This window comes from Pelecanus crispus, chromosome 5 (assembly GCF_030463565.1).
Source record: "Pelecanus crispus isolate bPelCri1 chromosome 5, bPelCri1.pri, whole genome shotgun sequence".
In the NCBI taxonomy this organism is placed as follows: Eukaryota; Metazoa; Chordata; class Aves; order Pelecaniformes; family Pelecanidae; genus Pelecanus; species Pelecanus crispus.
The window spans coordinates 11,659,381-11,681,873 of NC_134647.1; the positions used below are offsets into that span (position 1 = coordinate 11,659,381).

General features: G+C 40.8%; 1 protein-coding gene across 1 annotated transcript in view; it reads left to right on the forward strand.

The window, feature by feature from the left end:
• Nucleotides 1-22,493, forward strand: part of OSBPL11 (oxysterol binding protein like 11) — a 44,119-nt gene that overhangs the window by 3,232 nt on the left and 18,394 nt on the right. The window contains exons 2-6 of the mRNA XM_075710188.1: nucleotides 14,423-14,491; nucleotides 15,757-15,932; nucleotides 16,728-16,807; nucleotides 17,813-17,995; nucleotides 22,076-22,277. Coding sequence (XP_075566303.1) covers nucleotides 14,423-14,491; nucleotides 15,757-15,932; nucleotides 16,728-16,807; nucleotides 17,813-17,995; nucleotides 22,076-22,277 — 710 coding nt within the window. The remainder of the gene's footprint in view (nucleotides 1-14,422; nucleotides 14,492-15,756; nucleotides 15,933-16,727; nucleotides 16,808-17,812; nucleotides 17,996-22,075; nucleotides 22,278-22,493) is intronic.

The following is a 22,493-nucleotide window of genomic DNA, read 5'->3' on the forward strand; positions in this document are numbered from 1 at the left end:
AGAATTATTGGCATTCAGCAGTTCTGCTTTTACTCTTGACCATCTTCATTCGGTTTTTACCTTGCTCTAGGTTAAATGAATCATAGAATCGTTTAGGTTGGAGAAAACCTTTAAGATCATCCAGTCCAACCATTAACCTAACATTACCAAGTAATTTCAAAGCAGTGAGAAAAAGGAGACAGCTTCGGCAGGTACTTCTGTGACGTGTGAATCGTAGTCATTCAAATGACATAAAAATTTCACAACAGACAGCAGAATCTCTGTCTATAATGTAAATAGAGAGCTGTTCAGAATATATGCCAGAGAAGTGTAACAAGTCCTTTCAGCCTGGCTTGAGGGGCTTTCAGATAATTTTGAGAGAAGTGACTTGCAATTACTGGTTCTCATTTATCTACAAAATTAAAAGTTCAAAGCACTGTGGTTGACTAGAGAAACAAGATTGTCTTTCCCAGTTGGAAACATGCTCATGTGCCATCCTCTTATGCTTTTCTTAGTGGTTCTGCTCTCAAACACATAAATCAATTCAGCTGCTATTAAAAGGATTCCCAGCATTTCTTCCTTTGCCAGTAGACATACATGTAAAATGTTCATGAATTTCCCAAATGATGCTGATTTTTAAGCTTACAAGTTATATTTCAAAACCTATTTGCTTTCCAGTTCTGTGAGTGTTTTGGTAGATAGCTGCCTTTGTTCCTTATTTCTGAAAGGGTTTTAGCATCTGCTCACTGTGGATTTAGCCATATGTATTTATAAAATGCTACAGATTATGTGTCTTTTTGCCCTTTTTTTAAGGAAGCAAGTTAACTTTAGCTGTTCCTGAAAGTTTACTTAAGTGCTGCAGGGTTGTTTGCAGTTGTGAGTTAGTATAGAAAAACATTTGGGTGAAAGTAGCTTCTAAGGAAAGGAGTCAACTTGCTAGACTAGTATTACTTTTTTAATTTTTTTTTTTTTTTTTTTTTGCTACGGGTAACAATGGCAGGTAAGAGGGTTCCTCATGCTGGGTGGCTTCTGCTTGTTATTAAGTTATCAACTTAAGGCAGATTCTCTTGCAAAGTTACTCCGTGTGGCTTTGGGCTGGAGTAAGAGAGGCCAGGAGTAAGCAAACAGAAATGCATACGAACAGCAGAGAGAGGGTTTTGGCAAAAAGAGTAACATTTGTAATTTTTTTGGTATCGAATGCAAAAGGATAACAAATTTAAAGCAAGTGAAATGGTCACCAGTCTTCTTTTAAGGGCTTTGCTTATTTGGAGTTGACACTGTGCAAGCACTCTTAAGAAATATTAAAAAAAGAGATTAAATGATTACTGACCTTAATTCAGTCTTTTGTGTTGGAGCATGTAGGCATGTGATAGCATAACAGAAGAACTGGTAGCTGAAACACATGAATATATTTTAATTCTGCATTTCGAGATGATCATGAACTCTTATTCATAAAGTGATCCCATAGGAAATGTGTTTTAAAGGAAACTCTTATTTCTGAGTTTGATCCCAGGTAACTTGGAGGGTGACTGACAATCCTTTGCACTTCAAACACATGGAAGCAAAATGTGTAAGACTGTGCTAGGCTGTGGAAGTGTTTAAGATTGTTACTCATGCTGTCTTGCAAAAAGGATCTAATTAGTAGTAATAAAGGGAAGTGTCTTGAAACTGATACAATCTTCTTGAGTGGATGTTGGTAAGAATCCTTTTTATTGAGGGTGATCATAGAATCATAGAATTGTTTAGGTTGCAAAAGACCTTTAAGATCATCCAGTCCAACCATTAACCTACACTACCAAGTCTACTCTAAACCAATCAAGGGGAGACTAGACTAAACCATGTCCCAAAGTGCCACATCTACCCGTTTTTTGAACACTTCCAGGGATGGTGACTCCACCACCTCTCTGGGCAGCCTGTTCCAATTCTTGACCACCCTTTCCGATGTTGATGTTGATGTCAGTCTTAGTTGCAAGAAAACCTATAGAGTTTTTCTAGTGTCTATGCATTTCTAGTCACATTCCAAGACTGTTTGATCTTGGGAGGATAAATTTCATCTGTTTGGCCTTTAAAGCTGAAACCAGCTTGGTAGAAACAGGTACAGGAGGTAATGGCAGCACAGTGTTCAACAACGCTTCGTGTTGCAAACCTTTCCCTTGCTGGTCCTCCATTCTCGTCTCTGAACTTAACATTTCTCATCATAGTATTAACGTGAGCATCGAATTCTTGCTTAGGCTGCGATAGAGTGGTGACCTAATTAACTCTGGACTCCTGAGAGCAGGCCAGAACTTAAGGTACAGTCCCTATCCCTTGATAAGTAGAAGAAAAGAAACCTCCCAAAGCTTCATGTAAGTGTTAGTGTCATCCTAGGACAGTTCTCTCTAATGCTGGTGCTCCTAGTACTTCCTCTTTATTACCCATCTCCCTTGTTCTGGGTTTTCTTTCTGCACTGCTTAAAATAAAATTCTTCGGGATCCTATGGAGAATTTTTGTTTAGTCGCTGTAATCGATAACTGTAACCCCCTTCCTTGTTGTGCGCAACTGCGGAGGGAGGGAGAGGCTGTAATTTTGTGGTGTTACCTGGGAGGTCTGGCAAGGGCTGCTCCTGCTTCGCTCTTCCCCTGCTCTTACAGCCCGCCGCGCTTCCTTGGTTTCCCGGTGTTGTAAGAACCTGCCGGCATTGTGACCTTGAGGCGTCGGCCACCAATGGGGTTGAGGTTTTGGCTGCCCCTGTTGTTACGCTTCTGCTGGCAGCTTTGGGGTTGGCTGGCGGCTCTGATGTCAAAGATTGCGTCAAAGTGAGCCCTGATCTTCCTCGCTGCTGTTTCTGGTGATCTGTGGAGATACCTCACTGCTGCGTGGCCTTTGGAATGCCCTAGCTGCTCGCTTTCTGACTTGTCGCTGGCCTTCTGAGGTGTGATGAACTGGCTGCTGAAAAGAAGAGTTTCTCAAGTGGCTGCTGTGAAATGCAGAATTTATTTTCGTGCTTTCGTGTGTTGTATTCCTGAAAAGAAGAGTTTCTCAAGTGGTTGCTGTGAAATTCAGAATTTATTTTCTCGCTTTCGTGTGTTGTATTCCTTTTTGTTACTAAAAATTGGGTTAGGACGGCTGTCACATTTGTTTGATACGCTGGAGGGAAATGGCTGAAAAACCTGGTGCCTGAATTTCTTTATCCTCATTTAAGACTTTGCTTAAAGAGTATACCTTATTCATAGCACTAATTTAGAAATGCTGCACTTCTAATGAGCAAATTACGTGAATAGACAAGAAGCCTGTAATTAAAATGGTCAGCTGGTTATATCCACATCCAGATCCATTCTGTGTTACTAAAATATTAAGGTCATCTTTTATCAAGCTGACTTTACCAGTTGCTGAAGCCCCAAGCATTTCTCAAAAGGGAGGTGAGCCATTCATGTTCACACATGTAGTTGTGACCTGGAAGAATGGGGTTGGAGCAGATGGAAGCTCAGATGTGTTGTAAATTAAGAGAAGTAAATCTCTGTGTGAGGGGTAGTAAGTGGATAGACTTGGAGAAACAGGTTTGGGTAATTTATACAGGAGCTTCATGATGGCTGATGTTCTAGTAGGGAACCTGAACCCAATTCCTGAAACAGGTCAGCAAGGTCTGGTTCTGTTCTGCAGCGCTGTGGCTCCTCAGTGAGCGGCTGTCCCCCTTCCTTCTCAGAGCATCCCCGTGTTGAACGGGCAGGCTGTAAAAATCGCTGAGGCAGGGGTGACAAACGTGGGAGTTGGTTCTGGCATCGCAGGATGCTTGTGTTAATACTGGGATATTCATTTAGAGTTCAAATTAAGCTAAGCTGAAGCAGCATGAAGTTTTAAATAGCTTCTAAATAGCAAATAATTTGTGCTTTCCATGGAATAGATTTCTGGAGGAGTTAATGGCCGTTACAAATGTCTATCCTTCGCTAAGTGCAAAAGGTGGTTTTCAGCTTCACCTTTTCTAATGTAATTATGTAGCAACAGGTTAATTAAAGTTGCCTACAACATTAACGTCCTGCTCTGCCACACATGTTCTCTCCCCAGAGAAAAGATGAAAAACAGCCTGCATGTGGCTGACCTAATCCTGCTGCTTAATGTAGAAGTAGAAGGTGCCAGCTGCTGCTGTTAGGTTACCCTAGGTAGGTTCTTGTGCTGTGCTCATTGTACCATGAAAATTAAGGCGTGTGTGCAAGGACCCCTGTTTGCTTGAGGACGTTGCCTTGGCATGCACTCTGATCACCTGCCGGTGCTGATGAATTCTTCTTGTAGGGGATCACTGCCTGCTGGTAATGCTGCTGGACAATTTTCTTTTTAGGCTGCTTGCAAAGCTTGTACCACTCCAGATTTTCTGTACTGTGTGTCTAACGCTGAAATGGGAGTGGAGGGCAGGCTGAACTGGGATAGGAGAAATGCTGTTTTTTCGTGTGTGTTAAGCTGACAATCTTATATTGGACAGCCTGCTTTGAAGCAGGAATGTCAGTGTGGAAGGCTTTTTGCTATGGGTAGGCATTTTTTCTTTTTCCTTCCAGGTGTAAATTCCTGAGTTTTCAATGAGGCTGGAAATCTTTAAAATCTTGATTAATGTTTAGGCACTGACAGATCAGTTTCCTGAAGAGCCCAGTTTGCATTGGTAAGTTGGTTTAATTTGTTGCAGTGGAGATGTTACAGAAAGCGTGAGATCTGCTGGGCAGAACTGCAGGATGCTATATTAAGGAGCTGGTTTCTGACGGTGGATCTGACTTCCTCTGTGGTAACAGTTATATCGTTTAAACTGGTTTTCTTCTGTAATCACTAACTGTGTGTTCCTCTTTTTGTTGGAGGCCTACTTTGGAACAGTTGGCTCTGATTTTGCAAAACTTTTGCAGGGTCACAGCTGCAGCTGAAATCAGCAGAAGCTGTGATTTGAATGTATGAATAAAATAAAAATAGGGCCATAACTATCTCAAAGTTAGAGAGGCTGAAAATTCATTGCTCCTCAGTTCCCTATATGTAAAATGGGACGATAATGTCCTTGGCCTTTTATTGGTCGGTACATGACTCCTTCATAAATGTTGATGATAAGCACAAGAGAAGAAAACCATGAGGAAACTATTAGCGCATGAGTGCCAAATGAATAATACCTGATGCTCATTGCACAATGAAAAGGAGCAGTTCTGAATAATTCCTTGTCTGGGAATCACTGTCCACTTAAAGCACTGAACAAGAAAATAGTCCTGCTCTTTTTCTGTATTGTCATAATCATAGGTGGTTAAGTTAACACATGTACTTTCTTAATTAGAGTTTAAACCTTCTGAGTACCTTCTGCCTCAGTTTTCATGTAGGAATATTTTTGTTTAATCGCTCTATATCCAAGGATTATAGAATAATTTGTGTTGGGAGGGACGTCTAGGAAATCCCTAGTCTAGCCTCCTGCTCAAAGCAGGGCCAGCTTCAAAGTTAGAAGAGGTCATTCACGGCCACTGGTTGAATTTTGGACATCTCCAAGGATGGAGATGCCACAGCCTCTCTGGGCTCCTGGCCCAGGGTTTACCCGCCCTCATTGTGAAGAATTTTTCCTTGTGTCAAACAAGGAATTTTTTTCGCTACAACTTGAGACCATTGTGGCTTGCCCTTCTGCTGTGCATCTCTGAAAGGAGTCTGTCTCCATCCCCTCCATATGTAGGGGAGACAGTGGTGCGATCCCTACTAAGCCTTCCCTGCTTCTGAAGGAGGCTGAGCAGACGCAGGTCCCTCAGCCTCTTCTTGTCTGGCATGAGATACCTAGCTTGCACTGATCCATGGGTTAGTCCATCCCAGGTGCAAGGCTTTGCATTGCTTTTGTCCAAATTCAGGCGGTCTTGTTCAGCTTGTTCCTCTGAACAGTCGGGATCCCTCGGAAAGGCAGCGCAGCCTGACGGCTCCCTGAGGTTTGGTCTCACCTGAGAGGTTGCAGAGCATGTGCTGGTCCATCGGCCAGCTTGGAGGCATTTAGCAGCATTGACCCCTGAGGTGCACCACTTGCAACTGTTTGGTAGATAGACTTCAAACTGTGGGCTGTTGCTTCCTCAGTCTGGTGGTCCACACAGTTTTTTGCCTGTGTTGTACTCTAGGCTTATGGTCTTTCTGAATGTTTAGAAAACATTAAGTGTGTTCTTCCTTGCTTGGAAGGCGGTAATAATTGTTATCATCTGTATTTAATCTGAAATGTCTCAAAAATGATTCAAAGATAATTAAAAAGGCAAGAGGCTTATCTGGAGTAGCTGATCAGTGTATTTACCTTCCATTTAATAGCCAGTGTTTTATTGCTGCAAAGTCCAGGATGGCAACATGTAATTATCAATATAATCTTTTTAACATGATAATCACAAATACATCTTAAAACTGGAAGGACGTGTCCTTATATTTCTGATAAGAGCTACTAGACTAGAAGCAGACCAAAATGCCTTGGGATGGAATGTGTAGTAAGCTAAACCATGTTGGACTGTGCTTAGAGTAACTAAGCGACGCAGAGGTTTGCTCCACCAGTTTCTGTGAATAGTGCTTACCAGGCTCCACCGCTCTCTGAGGTGCGGTAGGTAGCAGGTAGTCCAAAATTGCAAAGATGCTCATCCATCAGTGTGATTGCCTTGCTTATGTTATGCCAGTACTGTTTGTTGAGCAGAGTAGCTTTAATTTGACTGCTTGAGCTTTCTGAAACTGGACTTCAAGGGAGAGTTTTGGGGTTTGGTAACAATAATATGTGAAACTGTGCATCATGGTGTGCTAATGTAAACTGTTTAGCCTGGAGAAGAGGAGGCTGAGGGGAGACCTTATCGCTCTCTACAACTACCTGAAAGGAGGTTGTAGTGAGGTGGGTGTTGGTCTCTTCTCCCAAGTAGCTAGCGATAGGACGAGAGGAAATGGGCTCAAGCTGCGCCAGGGGAGGTTTAGACTGGAAATCAGGAAAAATTTCTTTGCGGAAAGGGTGGTCAAGCATTGGAACAGGCTGCCCAGAGAGGTGGTGGAGTCCCCATCCCTGGAGGTGTTCAAAAAACGGGTAGATGTGGCACTTCGGGATATGGTTTAGTCTAGTCTGCCCTTGATTGGTTTAGGTGGGCTTGGTAGTGTAGGTTAATGGTTGGACTGGATGATCTTAAAGGTCTTTTGCAACCTAGACGATTCTATGATTCTATGATTCTATGACACACGTGGTAGCAAAGCTGCAGGCAACAATTGTTCTCCAGACGTCTCAAGTGGAGAGTTCATACCTTTTGAGGTGCCTATTTTTTGTATGCTCCAGCTCGAAGATGTCGTTGGCTAAATCTACAGTTATCTTTCCGGGAATACTTGAGTAGTAGTTATCATTGCAGAAAAATCTGCAGGGTTGGCTGCTGGCTCTTGGGTCCAGCTTCAGTTGTATTATGCTGACGCAAGTCCACAAATAAATTGTACGTGAGTGGAGTTCGTGCTGACTTGAGGTGTTCATGTACGTGCAAGAGAAATTGCTTAGCTGAAACTCGCTGCAGTTTTCTTCCAGGCAGAAGTATTTTGAGAGCTAAAGAGCGCTCTAAATGACAAAGTAGTTAAATAATCAGCTTTACAGTGGTCCAGTGAGAGCAGTGTTTTGCTACTTATTAATTAAATATTATATCTCTCCTTTTTTTTCTGTTGCCACCCTGCAAACGCGTTACAATACAGTTTCATTTGTGTATAACTGACCTGTGGCATTAATGCGCGAAAGGGAAGAATAGAATGCAAGTTTAATTAGGATGGTTTTAAAAAAAACCTGTAAGCTTGATTTAACATTCCCCTTGAGAACTAGTATTGATAGAAACTTCAGGTGCAAATGCAACTGCCACGCTGATAGCAGGCGGCTGGGGAGGCCGGGCGGTGGGAGAGCCCCTCACCCCCGGGATGGGAAGCCTGGGCTGTGTCGTGCCAGGCTCACGGACAGCTGACGGCTCATTTCTGCCCTGCCGCACCCTTCCTTCGTGGCAAGCCTCCACTTCTCTTCCAACGCATGTCTGTGCTCTCAAGGGTTTACAGGAGTACATTTTAAGAGAAGTTTTTATATCTACTGAGGATGTGTACGTTGGTAGCACGCTTGCGGCCAAGTGGTATTCTGAAGCATCCCCAGGGTCTGCTGTCAATGTTTTTGTCGTATTGTTGGACCTTTTTTCCTTGCACTTGTTGTCGGTTTCTAAACTTATAATTGATAGGCAAAGGCATGAGCTGAAGAGCTGGAGCTCTGCTGCCACTTTACAGTTGACTGTAGGGCACTGCTGGTGGATTGTGCAGCAAGGTTAGCTTTTTCTTTCTTCCAAAAGCCAGATGGAAAAGCGGGGCTAACATTGATATAGATACTCTGTAAGCAACATGGAGGCTTCTGCCTTACCTTGCTGGGTGTACTGGGGAACCCACACTTGCACCAACAAGCCATGGGACTGGAGTGTGCTTAATGTGGTGGTGGTTTCTTGGGAGCAAGTGATCTTTGTAGCTGCAGAAGATACGGCCAAAGTTTCTGTTGCTGACTTAGGATTTGGTTCCCCCCCCCCCCCCCCCTTCTGCCCTGCCCTTCCCCTCCGTGTAACAAAAAGGGGAATCAGTGTGTTGTGGATAAGCACTTTGCAGTGGTCAGTGACAAAAAAGCACGCTATTTTAGTCTAGTCTACCCTTGATTGGCTTAGAGTAGACTTGGTAGTGTAGGTTAATGGTTGGACTGGATGATCTTAAAGGTCTTTTCCAACCTAAACAATTCTATGATTCTATTACAGATGGCAAGCCTGTAGGCAGATGAACAAGTTCAGTGAAAATGGTTACTGCTTTTTTAACTGCGTAGTCACAATCACTCATTGGTTTGCACTGTTAGGATCCTGATTTCTTCCTTTCCTTTTCTTTATGCTTTGCTAGCTTTTAATCTGAAGACAGTCTCTTCCACCAGGTTTTTGCATCTTGCTGTGAGCTCAGTAGAAAGGAGCCTTTGGCTCCTTTGGCAAGGGCCTGAAGGTGCTGTCGTAACGGCAGTGGTGGCAGCTGTGGAGGCTGGATCCCACTTCAGGAGCCCTTCCCGACATCTGCATGGGCTCCGGGCTCCGCGTTGTCCTTCCTGCTGGAAGCAAATCCACACATACTCGGCTCCTGCTTGAAGCCAGGCCTTACGCAAGTCTGTGGGGAAGCCTTTGGCCACTGTGTTTGCTCTTCAAACAGCTGTTGGGTGTTCGGAGCCCTGACCGCTCAAGGTTTCCCACGCAGTGCTGTCTGGGTCCCAGCAAAATTAAAATCATCAGAAGGGCAGTCTTGGAAGTTTTGTGTAATTGCTTTCCAGATGGGTGTAATTTTGTGGCACTGCTAGTGGTGATTTGTTTGCTTTCAGGGAGAGCTGCACCATGAGAGGTAGGAACAAAGGGTGAGGAGGCCTTCTGCATTGGTGTTTCTTCTTCAAGAAAATGTTGGCGCAGTGCTTCTCAGGTGTGAACCTGGGTGTCTTGGCTGAAGCTCCTGAAAGACGTCATTCTGGGACTGCTCTTCCTCAGCATCTGCGTTCAAGGCTCGGGTGCTGCACGTAAACAGGATACAGGGGGAATTTGGCCTGACTATCATTATCTTATTCCTCCCCCAGGACAGGAGACCAGCCTGCAAGGCACTACAGCTGCTGCAACTTAAGAGGCATACTAGAAAAGAACAAATAAAACTAGAAAAGGATAAATACACTAACAGTAATCCTTTGTGAATGTTTTATTCCTATTGCATTTTAGTAACACTTAGATATGTAGAAATCTGGTTTGTGGTAAACATCTCTGAAGTTGGGGAGGGATAGTTTTCTGGAAAGAATATGAACTAATTTGTAATTTTTCATAGACTTCAGTCATTTGCTTAGGACAGTTTCAGTCCATCTCACAATATTTATAAACTAAAAAAGTATGATAAATGGGCAGCCAAGTTCAGTGGTGTTCAGCCTTTGGAAAAAACCCAGATTTTCAGTGGTGGTAAGTGTGCTGGGCTGGAGTTCAGATGTTGTACCATGAGTTCCCGCGTAATTTTTTCCTGGATTGTGATTCGCACAGTATCCTCACTTAAAGTAGTCCAGCAAAAGTTAAAATGAAATTTTTTTACATCTTTAAGGCTGTGACAGGTCTGTTGCAACACAGCATTTTTTGTCATTCTTTGACAGAAGGACAGATGAATTTCTATAGAAATACAGACTTTAGGGGTTGTTGACTCATCGTTGCTGAGCTGTTGCTGTTCCTTTGACAATCTGAGACTGCCGTAAGCATTTTGAAGAGCAACAACAGCATCTTGGCTATGGAAAGGTACACGTACCCACAGGTACATGTACATGCATGTAGGCAGCCAGCATGAATGCAAAGGTATTCTTAAAGTTGGGAAGGATCCCGGTGCAGCCAGGCCTTGCTGTCAATGTTGAGATACGTTGCTCAGTGTTTTGTGTCAAATTCACTTCTGAAATCTATTTTCTAGAAGTCAAAAACCTCAATGTGGGGAACTGTGGAGGCTTCTGAAGTACACAAGTGACTTTGAAACAGGTTTTAGTGTTGTTTCATTAGAAACAATGCTGTTAAGGGCTTTAAGGATGATCTTACTCATATTTTATGAACTGTGGTTATCTGTGAGCAGAGCCAGTGCCTGAACCTCAACCTCTTGTTCTCAAAGTCTACCATCTTAAAAGCTTTCTGTAGCGCTCTGAAAAGCTTTGCTGTTAATTCCATACTATTGAAATAGGGGTTTTGTGGTTTTTTTACAATGTTAACTGCTTTGCAACACTGCTTTAGCAACAACAGATATTTTAGTTTAACTCTTGCTGTGGAGGCACCAATCTTAAAATCATTGAAGAGATGTTCTAGTTATAATTCTGTGGCCTCATTGTTCATAAATAATATTGAGACTGTTTTTCTGTATTCATAGGAAAGTACTAGTGCTTACCCAGGAGATGATTAGGAGGTTAACTGTAGTTCTGTAACGGGTTTGTGTACAGTTATAAAATCTACCTTTTGTGAACTGCAGTTTGCAGACTGGATTTAAATCTTTTTTCACTGTATAAAATTGTTACTTATTTAAAAATAAGCCTTAGTTCAAATGTTGAAAATTACCTGGCCCATGCGGTGTGGGAATTTGTGCTGGGAGACTATGATTAGAGCCTGTAAGCTCCGTGCTTTTACTCTTTTTATTTGCTTATTTGTTTGCCTCTAGGCCCTTATACTGTCAAGGGAAATGTTTTAAATAACCAAGTTTTTCATACCCTTCAGGCAGGCTAATCCATTACTTGCCCGAGTGCTAGAATTTTGCCCAGCCGTTGGCAGGGTGAAAACTAAATATAGTCTTTTGGGTTTGTGCAGTTCTATTGCAGATGCATGAACACAGTTAAGAAGGAAAATAATTTAATCCGTATTGTCTGACAGGCAGCTCATTTAGCAGGGACCTCTGTTCATGCTCCACCTCTTTGGACTTTGGCTTTTCTAATGTTCTCCGGTCTCCCAAAAAGCAAGCCACAGCTCAGTGTCTCATCCCTGGCAGTCGGCATGTTATATTCCTCCCTTGCTGCAGAGGTTAGTCCATAAGGAATCCCCGCTGGCAGCTGACTGTTGTGTGTCTTGGGATCCGCACCAGCCACCACCGCTGCTTGTTGGGCTCTTCCGTGCTGAGGTTTGGCCATCGGTGCTTACTACATTTCTATGATCTTGTGCAGGCAGATGAGGTCTTTTTGCTTGTGAATGGGAGATACCTGCTAAGTGTATTTCTGAGCTTTACCTTGTACATTGAGTTATAGCTCTTTTGTGTGAGATGTGGGGTTTGGGGACCCCCTGCATCCCAAGCTAGGGATTCTGAAACACAGCTGGTCAGTGTGTCTAACATCACGCACTTGCGCTCGTGTTCATTTGCTGCGCTGTGCTCCTTCCAGATTGGTAGTGTCCATGATGCTGGAGGTGACTGGCTTGCTTGTCCTCGGCCACTTTCTCAGACTTCTCTGGGGGGCTGCTTTCAAAGTTTTTCAGTTAAACCATCACTTTTGGGACTGCTGAGGCTAGAGACAGGAATTATTGAAGAGGAGACATTTGGAGAAGTTTGGGTCTAGTCAAAGTGAAAATCCAAGTGGAGAGGAACATGCAGATGAAGGCAAAACGTAGTTGAGTGCTCATTCGATGTGGAAGTACATCACCGAAAGGGCTGCATCCCCTTCTACGGTGACTCTTTCCTTTTTCTAAAGACTGACAAAATCAGCTCTCTCATCTGTCACGCTCAAAAAAAGTTGTCAAATTATTTTAATCAAAGACTGTTTAATTTACCTTTGTCAGATGAATGGACTTCCAAGGCAATACATATAGTCCTGCTGTATTCATTGTGGTCTGAATGAATGAAGTCTGAATGAAGAAAGTTACTTTTCTCATTTTTCTTGGGTTCTGTTAAACGTACCTGTGTTTTAGGCACGTTAGGTAATGGGAGAGTACAGCAGCTCTTGCCTGCATGTGCAGGGCTCTGTACGATGCCTAACGGAAAAGCAAGGGTGAAGCTTGCATTCAGTAAAAACTGAAAAACAATTAGCTGTGACTAGGGACAATTTTCAGATGATTAAAAAACAAGCTCATACGTTCTTATTACTATGCAATCTCATAATTTTCAGCTAAATTAAGACAGTGAGCAAGTCTAAACTGTACTTCCCTTGTATGCCAATAATAACAAATGAGAGGCGTCTGCAGAGGATGAGTTTGGTTCCATCTCCTGTAGCATTTTTGTACCCTTAAATATATGATAGCCTGAATACCTTCTGCTCTCCTTAGTTTTATTTTTATCTGTAGTACCACTTAATGAGCTATTAGAAATTAAATTCCTAGATAGTCCCGCTGGCTGCTCTCCCTTGCAGGATATTACTGCAATACTGATTGCTGCAGTAATAGCTAGAACACATATTTTTTTTCAGTGTAACATTAAAAATCAGCAACTAATTTTTTCTTCAAAAATGTACATTCTTGCATCTCTTCTTTAGATGGCATTACTGAATGACAGTGGTACGGCATTGATTCATATGGCAGTGATTTACTCTGAGGTTATCTTCATTAGTGGCATCCTAAATAGCTTCCTTTAGGGTGAAACTTAAGTTATATTTATTGAATTGTTGGGTATCTAACTAATCTGATGATACTGACGCTGCTTAGAAGTGAAGTGTAGGCAGAAGCTTCACCTATTATTTGAAATTTACCCCAATACTTGGTCTGACTATATTTGCAAGCAAAATCCACTAATGAAGGTGATCCCTTGGCTGTAGTAGGCCTATTTTTCTTCCTCTTTCCACTTGTGCTGATATGGGGGTACTTTGACCTCTTAAGGACCAAGACAGGCTGCTGTTCCAATGGAGTCTGTGTAACTTTCATTTAATCTTCACGTACTATGAGCTACAGAAATCTTATTTTAAAATCTAAATAAGATGGCTTAAATATGAGCTTCTTTTAAAAAGCATGTAGTCAGTATCTGATATTTGGGTCATCGTTTCAATTCTTCATTGGAATAATAAGAATTTTTCTTGTCCTGGACCCTAATTGTCTATCAAGAACATTCTGTGTTCTTCAATGTCAGATTGTGTAAGAGGTGACGGCATTGAGGTGGCATTTCTAGAATTATGGGAGTGTACATTATAAAATAGATAAAACTGTGGTTTTAAGATTAGTTCGTAGCCATAAGACTTGTAAGCCTTATTTAGGACAATTGATTTTCAGAAGTGGCAATGTGTTTTGCCTGTAGTGATACTAACCCTCTATGCTGAATGCTTTCGATGGGTTTTCAGTTTTGGTGGATGTTGCAAGTTGAGGCTTCAAAAGAGAAACTACCTGATTTTCTTGCCAGTCCAGAGGAGGAGATGTTTTGGCTCTTGTTTTACACTTCAGAATATCTTAATGTGACCTGCACCCACATGTTGTGTTCTGTAGAACGTCTGTTCAAGAGCACGATTGTTCATGTGTCGGGAAGGGTTCTGGACATTAAAGATAAATAAAACTACATTGGTGTAGGAGTACCTCGGGACTGTTTTTAGTTAGTGACCATGATCAAGTTTCTGTTAATAAGCTAGTGAAAGTTAATTTTGTTCAGGAGTCCAAAAATACAAAGCTTGCTTAGAAGAGGGAGCAGGAAACAGAAGAAGCATGGCTACTAAGTCTTTAATTACCTGAAACTAGTACAAATGTGTCCAGAAGTGCCTGCTCAATAAAACTCAAGTATTGGTGCAACTAATTATGCCTTGAAACTATTTGGAGTTTAGTAAGTCTGGTTAAACTGTCTTACGAAATTATTTTAGAAAGGAGGCTGGAAAATCTGTTAAGTGTTGGTAGTTTTATTAAAATGGTAGTGCCATTCTAAAAATGAAGATAAAAATTCATTTTCTGAGAATAGATACTGATGATCAAAAGCTGGAAAGATCTAAAATTTGTTTGGTATTGTCTGATTCCTTTTCTCTCTTTCCTTTTTTTGTTTGTTTTTTTAATAGTGATCACATGGAAAATATTTATGGTTACTTAATGAAATACACCAATCTCGTCACTGGTTGGCAATATCGGTAAGTCTTCTATGGTCCTTTTTAGTAATGTTGGTCTTTGCAGCATCTAAATGAATGTGTTTCAGATTTTTTTTTAATACTACTTGGTCTTCCCTTTTTCTGCTAGGCACAGTTGATGGAAGAGTCTTATGCTTTTCTCAATATAGATTAAGTTAACGTGTAGATGAATAATATTTGTACTAAGGTATGAATAAGAAAAAAAATGTATAGGAAGTATGAAACAGTTAACTCATTTGGTGGCTTATGTGTAATGTATGTGTAAATGTAATGCTTGTATGTGTGTAAAAAAAAAAAAAAAAAAAAAAAAGCAAACAACAACAAAAAAAACCCCCAAAACCCCCAAACCAACACCCAAAAAACCAAAACAAAAGCAAACATGTAGAGCATTAATTTTTTTCTCCTTTTCCATTAAACATATTGTCTTTGTGGTTTTTTTTTTTCTTCTGCTGAGTCTTCAGCTTTATGACAAATCATGACACTTTTTTAAAAAAAAAAAAATTAAGACTTATTTACTGAAAATTCAAACTCAAGGAAGCTTTTCCCTTTAGTTCCCCAGGGTGTCTGTCTCTCCTGGAATAACTTGCTTTTCTTTGACAGGTGAAACTCTCTGGTCAGGCTTCCTGCTTGATGCTGTTCCTAGAGCAGCACAGTGCAACCAAATTAATACCGGAGAGACAAGTCCTTAGCATACCACACTAGCCAAATTCCTGTGCTACCACTGGCATGCAGTGACTTGTGTCAATACACTTATTGTTAAACTTAATTGAATAGTTGAAGCATTATGTCCACTTCAAAATTTTTTTTTTTTTTAAATCTGGAATTGCTTCAGTTTCACAGTTTTGTATCTCAACTGTTTTGTATCTGGGGCTGTTTTACCCTTAATTTATGTAGTTTAAGGATTTATTAAGCTTAGAGATTCAGGATATTCTTTTGATTCCCAAAATCTTGCAATAGCACTCTTCTGTGAACATGCTGTTCTGTTGTGCAATTCCTTATCTCTCAGAAAAAATTGGCAGGAACTTAATTTTTGTGCAGTCTTGTTGGGGACATACTTCGTATGTTTGGCGTTGTACTGACTCAAGTCTTTAAGTCCCAACCCCATCTGTGCCAACCTGTAATGAAAGTCTTGACTTCTCCTGGTAACACCACCCCACCCGTGCTCCCCCCCTGACCCCCCCCCCCCCCCCCCCCCCCCAAAAAAAAAAAGAAAAATGGAAAAGAGTGAGCTGATTTCATTTAGTGTATTTGCTTTTTTATCGTTGCAGATTTTTTGTTTTAAACAATGATGCTGGCCTGCTGGAGTACTTTGTGAATGAGCAGTCGAGACATCTGAAGCCCAGGGGTACCCTGCAGCTAGCTGGAGCTGTAATTTCACCCAGTGATGAAGACTCTCACACCTTTACGGTGAACGCTGCCAGCGGGGAGCAGTACAAACTGAGAGGTAGGACCCCGATTTTTGGACAGGGGATTCTCCCACCAGAGGACGCTCCTGGCCCTCACCTCTGGCTCCTCTGCTGGGCTTGGCTGTGCCGCCAAAGCGGGAGAACTTCTTTGGCAGGCTGCTGCAATGAGAGCTGTATGTGAAACGTGCATCCCACTCTTCAGTTAGGAGCCGTCCTTCTTTATGGACGGTTCCGTACTCTTTGGGTCTGATGACTTGCAGAAGGCTGTGAACTTAAGATGTGTAGAATGGGGTTTAATCTTCACATATAGTGTCCTTAAACTGTACTGATTCGGCATTTTCTAAATCGTTGTAGGTAACAGTACTGTCTTGATGCTTGCACGGAACTACATTATTCCTAATGTTCACTATGTTAGCTCTCCTGTGATGGTTATAGAAGCCCATTCTCTGATTTTGCAGGCTGTGGAAATCTAGGCTAATATAGTATTTCTTCCCTTGAAGACTTGCTATCATTATCTAATTTAGGGTACCTTACTCTAATTCCAGGAAAACGTGTCATGTTTTTAGATTCAAATGTGCGTGAGGGGAGTTACTGTTTGTTGAAGTTATTTCTGTGTTACAAAATTAAAAAAAAAAAAAAGTACATGCCATTTATGTTGAACTTTATTCAATGTTATACCTAATTACTGGTCAGCTGAACAAGTTTTAGGGAAAAAAAAAACCACAAACTTTGTACTGTTAAAGTCTTCAGTCTGTTTTAAAGAATTAAGCAGCCTTTTGCCAATACTTCAAAATGTCTTCATACACATAATCATTTTGGTTTGCTTTTATTAGCTACTGATGCTAAAGAACGGCAACACTGGGTTAGCAGGCTACAGATATGCACACAGCATCACACGGAAGCTATTGGAAAGGTATTGTATGACTGATTTTTCGAAGGGAAAAAATAATTTAGGCTGGTAGTAGAAGTAGTTGCAAATACAACTATCCTGTTATCTAAGACAAATGCTACAAAAGGGCCTGTGGTTGGGCTTGACACATCAAGAAACACTTTTCTGAGTAATAGCTAGCTCATAATAAAATATGCTTTACGAATGACACAAAGTGAAGTCAGTTTGCCTCTGAAGAGCTGAATGGTCCTCCCTGAGCAGGTACTGGTCAGCTGGTGTTTGAACAGGAGGCAGAGCTGAAAGATCAGAGTATTAGCCCCATATTTTCCAGTGGTTTTGCAGGGTTTTTTTAATGGATAAGAAAACAGGTCTTCAGTGTTATTGAAGCCCTTCCGTTTTGGGAGCTTTCCTTTTATTTTGACCTTTTTTTAAAAACCACTCAACAGCCCACAAATACATTTAGGATGAATTCCCATGTTTGAGCAGCAAGTCCAGCACTATATCTGAGGGTTGTTGCTTCCACTGGCTAACCATGTGGTGGTTGTGAATATAGTGTATTTTATAGAACCTCCAGATTAGCGTAACACCTATTCTGATGCCTGAATAAAACCTTGCTTTTAAGATAAGATCACGATCTTGTAGCTGGCTTTGTTGTAAGAGATAAATCCAATGAATAGTTCTAAATGAAATCTCGTTCTCTTAAATGTGAGCTCTATCCTTGCAGGATCTATTAGGAGTCAGTTTCTAGTACTGTTGCAAATCAAGGACTAATTTTCAAGTCAGAGAAGTGATACATATTGATCAATCTCATTTCACAGATTAGACTATAAAACGGGGCAACTGTCAGCAGATAGTGCAAAATATTTATTTAGCAGTTGCTACTAATACATTATTAGGGCTTTGTCATCTGCCTTTGCTCTATAAAAAATCAAGGATTAAATGTTCTGCTGTATCTTTCAAATTAGAATATTTGCTGGTTATTAGGGAATTAATTCTAAATGTTTCTCAATATGCTTATTTATTCACTAGAACAACCCTCCTCTGAAATCTCGCAGCTTCTCTCTTGCATCCCAAGGAAGTGCCAACTCTCCTGGTGTGCAAAGAAGACCCAGTCAAAATGCAGTTTCCTTTTTCAATGTTGGACATCACAGATTGCCAACTGGAAAAAGAGTTCCTATTATGCAGCCAGATCACCTTGTAGATGTTAGAGAGGTTTGTATGCTTTAAATTATCTTACAATCTTTTGAAAGAGCTGTCCTATTATTTGTAGGATTGTGGACAAACCTGCTAGTCTTAGTTGGATGTATTGTCAATGCCATGTCCTAAGCTATTATTGCGTAGCTGCGTGAGGGTAAGTAACTTGCCTTGGCTAACTGTACAAGTATGTAGTGTATATTCTATGACTTTTGTACTCCGCAGTAATATCCTGATGCTCAAGGTAGAATGTTGCATGTGCTCATCCTTGCAAGTCCTAGCGCTACAAGTGGCAAGGGAATATCCTTAAGGAATTATAACATCCATACTATGGTACTATTATATCATACACTGTTTTCTTCCCATGTCAAGCTATAAAAGAATTAACTAAGTTGTACTTGTATCTCCCGTGACTAAGGAGCAGTTGGTCATGATTGATGTTTAAGAATACTAATACCACTTTCTGGTATGCTAATTCATGTGGACAAATTGTTTAGGGATAGATGTGATTGAAAAGAGAGCAAAATAAGATGATATATTATATATAAAATAAAAATTCAGAATTATGCTTTTTTCACTGCGCAGTCAGGTGCAGTGTATTTTGGAAAAAAACAGAAATAATTACCTTTCCATCTTTCCATTTGTTGCTGATTTACAAATCTGTGTTACTTAGTAGCATTGATATTAATGAATATTTTAATGTTAGCAGTGTAATTAGTGTAGTGTGATACATCTCTTGGCAAAAATAAGTTTCTAATGGGGGCCTTTTTATTTTAGCCAATAAGGATCTGGGAAGTGTGAATAGTTAGAAATTGAACTTAGACAAACTGGGACAGAAGAGTGCTCTGTATTGTGAGTGTCATTAACCTTAAAATATGTGGCTGAACATTGTGGTAAGTTCATCGGTGGGAAGCTGTAAATGGGTATTGAAAACACTTTCTCTGGTATGGTATGCTGCCTTCGCCATCGTTCCTTGATTTAAATCGAATGCTGTGGCATAATTATTCAGTAAGCTAGACAAGGTGACTGCCTCTTTAGACCTTAGAATCTGTGAATTTCTCTGTCCACAGCAGTCTGTTGCAGATGTCTTGCAATAGGGTAACTGCTGCATCCTGTTTATATATCGTCTAATAACAGTGAAATCTCCTATAGTGCTAATGCAAAGACATGTGAAGTCCTGTCAGGTACCCAGGAAAACCTCAGCTGGCATTCTGTGGTTTCTATTTTTTATGAGCTGGTTCATCTGCTTTATCCTCCAAAAGAGAAGTTTTTCTTCCAAATAAATTTTCAAACTGAAGCTATACAGGTAGTTGCCTTTCAGTTTGATTCATCAAGCTGCCTCTTACTTGTGATAATCTTCTTACTAGTGTGGTACAACAGTTACAACATACGATAAACTTTTAAATAGTATTTGCACTTTCCCACCTATTGCATGAAAGCAGCAACAATACAGAATATGGCATTTAATATTTACAGAATTCTTGCTTATAGCTCTCTTAGCAGTTTTTCTTTCTTTTATCTGTTGTATTTTGGTATTTGAGAAGCTATCCTGTTTATGTGAGGTAATGTTTCAGAAATGGCTTTTTAACTTTTTGACTTTTCAAATGGCCATATGGCGTTCAAAATTTCAGGGAGGAGAGTGTGTGAGCTGGAGTACTGAAGCAGTGGCTTGCATCCTGTAATTGGGATTCTTACTGGGTGGGAAATAGAGTGGAATGGTTTTTCTTAGCATTGCAAAGAGCACAGAAAACTATTCATGTTCTCTTTTGATTGTTGAGTCTGGTGACACAGCATGATTAGTTACCAACTTGAAAATTTTTGGTCTGCTCAGATGACAAATCCTCATTAATGGTAGGTTTTCTGAGTGTTGAAGTCAGTTTGCTTACGTTTTTGAAGCTAAAATGCTTGTTACATACAATGCCTTTTTTTTTTTTTTGATATAGTTAAAATACTTAAAGGGCAGATGCCTGCCTGTTCCACTTGAGTATAATACAGCTTGAATACATGTAAATTCAGTTTGAGAAGCTGTGGGAAGAACAGCTTCTCTTTCAAAGGATCTGCTGCGTGGTGATTTTTTTTTTATTTTCCTGTGAATTGCACTGTAGCTGGTTCTTCTGTCAGTCCCTTTCTCTTCTACTTCCCCTTGTTCTTGACCAAATACATGTCATGCTGCTGACTTGGATGCCCTGCAGAAAGGAGATCTAAGAGGGTCTTTACGCTGATCTGCACTAAACGCAGGTCCATGTGTGTTTGCAAAGTGAGAACTATAGTCTGTGTACTTTGATAGACTTTGAGTTTTTAGTCATGGTGCTTTTTCCTCCCCTGGCACTAATTTTTTTTTTTTTTTTTTTTGGTACAAGTCTAAGTATATAAGCAGGAATAACTTAGGACTGTTTAAAGTATGTTCATCATAGGGGAGATGTGCCTATTTGAACTTCAATGCTCAGTATAATTTGACTTGTCCTGTGGTCTGGCCTGATCCTGGAGTGAGGTGCTTGGGTGCTGCCACGTAGTAAATTACTAAGAGTGAAGATCACCAGAAGGGCTGTAGTGATTTGTCAGTTATCTGTGTCTCTTTGGGTTTTTTTTGTTTTTTTTAATCCAGTAGAGTTTTTCAAAGTATTGGAAAAAATTTGCACACAGACTCACGTCGCATTCATGACTGAAAGAAAATAAAACACATGTTCTGATAGCAACTGATGTGTTTGCATAGGCAAGGCTATATAACTAAGTGTTTTACCAGCTTTCTGCCCTGTCATTCCTGGGACATACTAGGGCTGACTGTGCCCAGTTAACTCCACTTCCAAAGAGCCAATGCTCTGTAAATTCACACCATGGCATGCTATGTAGCCAAGCCCTAAAATGTTCCAAATACCACATACCATGAACTTGGATGAATACATATTGCCTAAGTATTTACTGCATAAAACCTTAAAAGCAGTTCCTGGAAGGGATTGCAGGCAAAGGTACTTACAAAAAAAAAAAAAAAAAAAAATCAGAAAGATGCTGCTAGGATTGGTGAATTAAAAAAATAAGTGGTGCCATAGCAGTTAAACGCATAAATGCATCTCAGATTCTTTAAAGAAATTATTCTTCTGCTCTGCTAAATCAATCTGTTCTTACATTTAACTTAACTGCCAGCACACATAATGATCGCAGCGTAGTGCTATCCAGTTACATTAATGCCTTTTGTTGTACCTCCCCAGAAAAGGGACTAGCCTGTATAGAAGTTTGCCTTCATGCCCGTGATTGAAACTCAGACCATATTTTGCTTCTGTGAGTACAAGGAGGAAAGTACGTGGGTTTTTGGAAGACCACGGTGTGCTGCTGGCTGGTGTGCTTTGCCGCTATACCTCTCGTGGGCACATGTGCTGTTGCAGGTTCTGTGATGTAGGGGCACTCTGTGTCAGAAGGAAGGAGGAAGGGAGCTTGGGGGAGAAGAAGGGGGACAATGACACCAGGAAAGTCGTAATTTGAACAAATAACGAAGGGGAAAATCCTGCTGCTTTTTCTTCCTCCTCTGCAAAGTAAACAGTGAGATAGTGATCCTAAGTGTGGTGGCAGTGCAGACAATAAAGGAGAATCCTGTATGGTTTGAGCCGAACTGAGTGATACAGGTCGTTTCCTTTAAAGTGCTGGATCTCTTATCACAGGGAGTGAAAAGATCTTGATACCCACAAATAGTACCTCATAGATCCTCTTCCAGGCTGTGTAGAGCACAGAGCTTAATTACTCCTCACACAGAGTGTGTGGGGTGTTTTCCCCCCATCCCTATCAACCAAGCATGAAAGTGTTTGATAATTACTGCAGCAAGTATCACGTTCAAATTTCTCTTTGCTTTTTTTTTTTTGAAGTCACTTTGATATTCTTTTGCTTGTTAATAAGGTGCCATGTATCGCCGTGGGAATTTCATCATGCATTCAATGACTCTGTAGTAGCTGCATCAAGGAAAAAAAAAGTACAGTAAATTATACATAATCTATTAGCTTTTAGTTTTATTATCGTCATAAAATCATTTGGGATCCTCTGTGGGCACAGCTAAACATGTACCACACAACACACTTCCATTACCTGATAAGTGACTGTTTTGTTTGACAGATGATGTCTCAAGCTGAGGGCCAGCAGAGAGACTTGATAAGGAGCATAGAATGCCTTCCTGTCTCCGGTCACCTTACATCCTTGGATCAAGACCTATTAATGCTGAAAGCAACTTCCATGGCAACCATGAACTGCTTAAATGACTGTTTCCATATTCTCCAGTTACAACATGCTTCTCAACAAAAGGGATCCTTACCAGCAGGTGGGTATAGATGCTCACAAAGAGCAGAACCCTGCAACAAATACAAATCCTTTCTTTCTTGCAAAAGTACTTGTTGCAGTAAATCCAGTTTCACGTGGATAGAGAAAACTGCTGGCTGCCTAGTTTCTTGTGAGTTTTTCCTAGAGTCTGAATTGCTAGTGTTGGGTAGAACTCATGTGTGTATTGTATTTTTTTTTTTTTAATTGTCTTCTCTAT